The sequence below is a fragment of the Fukomys damarensis genome, unplaced genomic scaffold, assembly GCF_012274545.1.
Source record: "Fukomys damarensis isolate Sample0158 unplaced genomic scaffold, DMR_v1.0_HiC HiC_scaffold_19, whole genome shotgun sequence".
Taxonomy (NCBI): domain Eukaryota; kingdom Metazoa; phylum Chordata; class Mammalia; order Rodentia; family Bathyergidae; genus Fukomys; species Fukomys damarensis.
This window is the reverse complement of record NW_022900931.1, coordinates 64,748,307-64,751,105: the sequence shown is the minus strand read 5'-3', so window position 1 is coordinate 64,751,105 and position 2,799 is coordinate 64,748,307. Positions and strand designations below refer to the sequence as shown.

General features: G+C 59.8%; 1 protein-coding gene across 1 annotated transcript in view; it reads left to right on the top strand.

Moving 5' to 3' along the window:
* The first annotated feature begins 9 nt into the window (after positions 1–9).
* Hrc (histidine rich calcium binding protein) overlaps positions 10–2,799 on the top strand; it is a 4,628-nt gene continuing 1,838 nt past the window's right edge. Inside the window, exon 1 of the mRNA XM_010640741.3 lies at positions 10–2,606. Within this exon, the coding sequence (XP_010639043.1) occupies positions 1,131–2,606 (1,476 nt within the window). The 5' untranslated portion in view covers positions 10–1,130. The remainder of the gene's footprint in view (positions 2,607–2,799) is intronic.

The following is a 2,799-nucleotide window of genomic DNA, read 5'->3' as shown; positions in this document are numbered from 1 at the left end:
TCCGCCACTTCCCAGGCGACGGGGCGGGGAGTCCCCGAGACGTCAGCGGGAGGCGGAGAGAGCGCCGCCGCCTCGGATAAAGTGACAGAGGGGCGCGGAGGACCGGGATAGAGGGTGAGAGGCGGGGACAGAGACTCAGGAAGAAGGGCACGTGGGCTGGAGAGAGAATCCGAGGGAAGACAGAGACCCAGAGCGAGGGGCAGGAATCGGGAGAGAGGAACACGGAGGGTGGGAGGGGACACCGACTAGAGAGAGCGAGCGACGAGCCCAGGATAAGAAGGGGCCAGAATCCTGTGAGAGGGGGAGAGTGACCCTGACAAAGCAAGGAACAAAGGTGGGTGACCCAGAGGACAGGGCAGGCGGGACAGCTGAGAAGTGGGCGACGTCCACCCAGACAGGCAGGGCCACACTCGGTCACGCGCCTGCTCCCTGATGGGGACAGCTGGGCCTCCGAAACCTGAGCCCCTGCACGCTGCTCCAGCTGTATTAATAGCCCTGGCCTGGCTAGGTCCCTACCCCTGATCTGAGTCCCAGGGGCAGGAGGTCATGGTTATGCGCACTGGGGGCAGGGATCCTTCAGTCTTCCAGGGCCTCCATGTTGGCCTCTGCCTGGAAAGTCCCCATAGTGCACCTCAGCCCTGCCATTGCAGGGGTCTCTCTCCTACATCCCCCCTCCCCAGCACCCTGGCCTTCCCCTGTTCAACTCAGCTGTCCCTGCAGCTGCCAAACATGAGCCTCTTGGTGGCCCAAAGTCAACTCCCTCCGGGCCGCGCTCAGCTCAGAGGAGAGAGACCCTCATCCTCCCCGCCCAGCAGAGAGGGGAGGGAGGTGGAGCGGCCCAGAATAACCTGGGGCTGAGAGTAAATTTAGCCAAGCTGAGGGGAGGGGAAAGACCCTATTGGCCAGAGGATGGGGAGGGAGGGCCAGAGAGGGGGTCAGGGGCTCCGGGTCAGCCTCGGAGGGGTGTCAGGGCTAGTGGAGGGCGGACGGACCACGACCAAGAGACAAGGTGCAGGGAAGTCAGACAGCAAGACACAGACACAGTGGGGACAAGGACCTCAACATTCATCACAGAGCCACAGAGGCAGCTGGAGCCAGCCCTGGGAGAAGATCTGGTGCCAAACGTCCCCATGGGCCACCGTGAGTCATGGCCACACACTTTTCTCCTCTGGGCCGCAGTGGGCAGCCTGCTCCTCCCTCCTGCAGTAACCCAGCAGCTAAGAGAGGCTGGGCTGGGCCGCAGCAACTGGAACAACAATGCAGGTGTCCCCAAGCCCTTAGAGGACGTGTCAGCCGAGTTTGACCACCACATTCATGGCCATGGGGGCCGTCAGGATGAGCACGAGGACATCTCGATGGAAAATGGACATCGTTCCCAGAGCCTGTGGCAAGAACACAGACACAGTGGAGATGAGGACGAAGACATCTCAAGGGAACGTGGCCACCACCACCAAGGCCACAGGTACCGAGGCCACGAGGTGGGAAATGACAACAGCTCTGAGGAGGTCTCCACAGAGCACAATGGGCAGACCCGTGGGCACAGAGGCCAGGGCCTTGAAGACACTGAGGACTCCACTGAACATGGGAACCACTTCCCCAGCCACAGGAACCGCAGTCGTGAAGATGACAGTGAGGACGATGTCGTTTCCAGTGAGCATCACCATCACGTCCCCAGCCACATACACAGAGGCCACAGAGGGGAAGATGATGCTGAAGGAGAGGAGGAGGAGGAGGAGGAGGAGGAGGAGGACCTCTCCTCTGAGTATGGACACCAGGCCCACAGGCACCAAGGCCACAAAGAAGAGGAAGATGAGGCAACCTCAGAGGAACATCACCATCATATTCCTGACCGCCGGCATGAAGGCCACAGAGTCAGGAATGAGGACGGCGAGGACGTGTCCACTGAACACTGGCACCAGCCTCCCAGACGTGCCCACCATAGCCTCAGAGATGAGAAGGTGGGGGAGGAAGAAGAGGGGATCGCAGTCGAGTTCAGCAGCCGTGTTGCAAGCCACCCGCCCCAAGGTCACCAGAGGGATGAGGAGGAAGACTCCACAGAGAAGTACAAAACAGAAATCCCTGGTCATCACCGCCTCACAGTCTCCGGGCAGAAAGATGAGGACATCTCTGCCGATCTTGGCCCCTGGGCCCCCAGCCACAGGCAAAAAGACCACCAGGATGACTATACTGTCCTTGGTCACAGAGGGTCCATTCTAGAAGACATCAGCCACCAGCCCCCAGAGGACATGGGGGTCAGGGGTAAAAGCCGCTTGAGGGAGGGTGAATCTGGAGGTGAGGAAGAGAAGAAGGAAGATCACAGCTCCCAAGAGGAAGATGCTGAAGGCTCAGAGCAGGAAGAGGAAGGGGCCCGCCATGGCAGCCTGGACCAGGAAGATGAGGAAGATGAAGATGAAGGCCGTGGCCTCAGCCTGAGTGAGGAGGAAGAGGAGGACGAGGAGGAGGGGAAGGATGAGAAGGCTGAGACTCGGGCCCCACTGAGCCAAGGTCACAGCGAGGAGGAAGAGGAGGACGAGGAGGAGGGGGAGGAGGATGTGGAGGAGGAGGAGGAGGAGGAGCAGGAGCAGGAGGAGGAGGAGAAGAAAAGAGTGGCTTCCTAGGAAATTTGTTCCCCAGGATGCAGTCCCCAGAGATTGTCAGCCATCCAGGAACACACAGCCTCTGAAGCCATGATCCAAAAAGGGCAGATTACTATTGAGCTGCAGTCAGACCTTGGCATTATCTATGCGGTGCTGGTTTGATGGACATGTGGAATACAAAAGTTTTGGGGTCAGAGAGGCT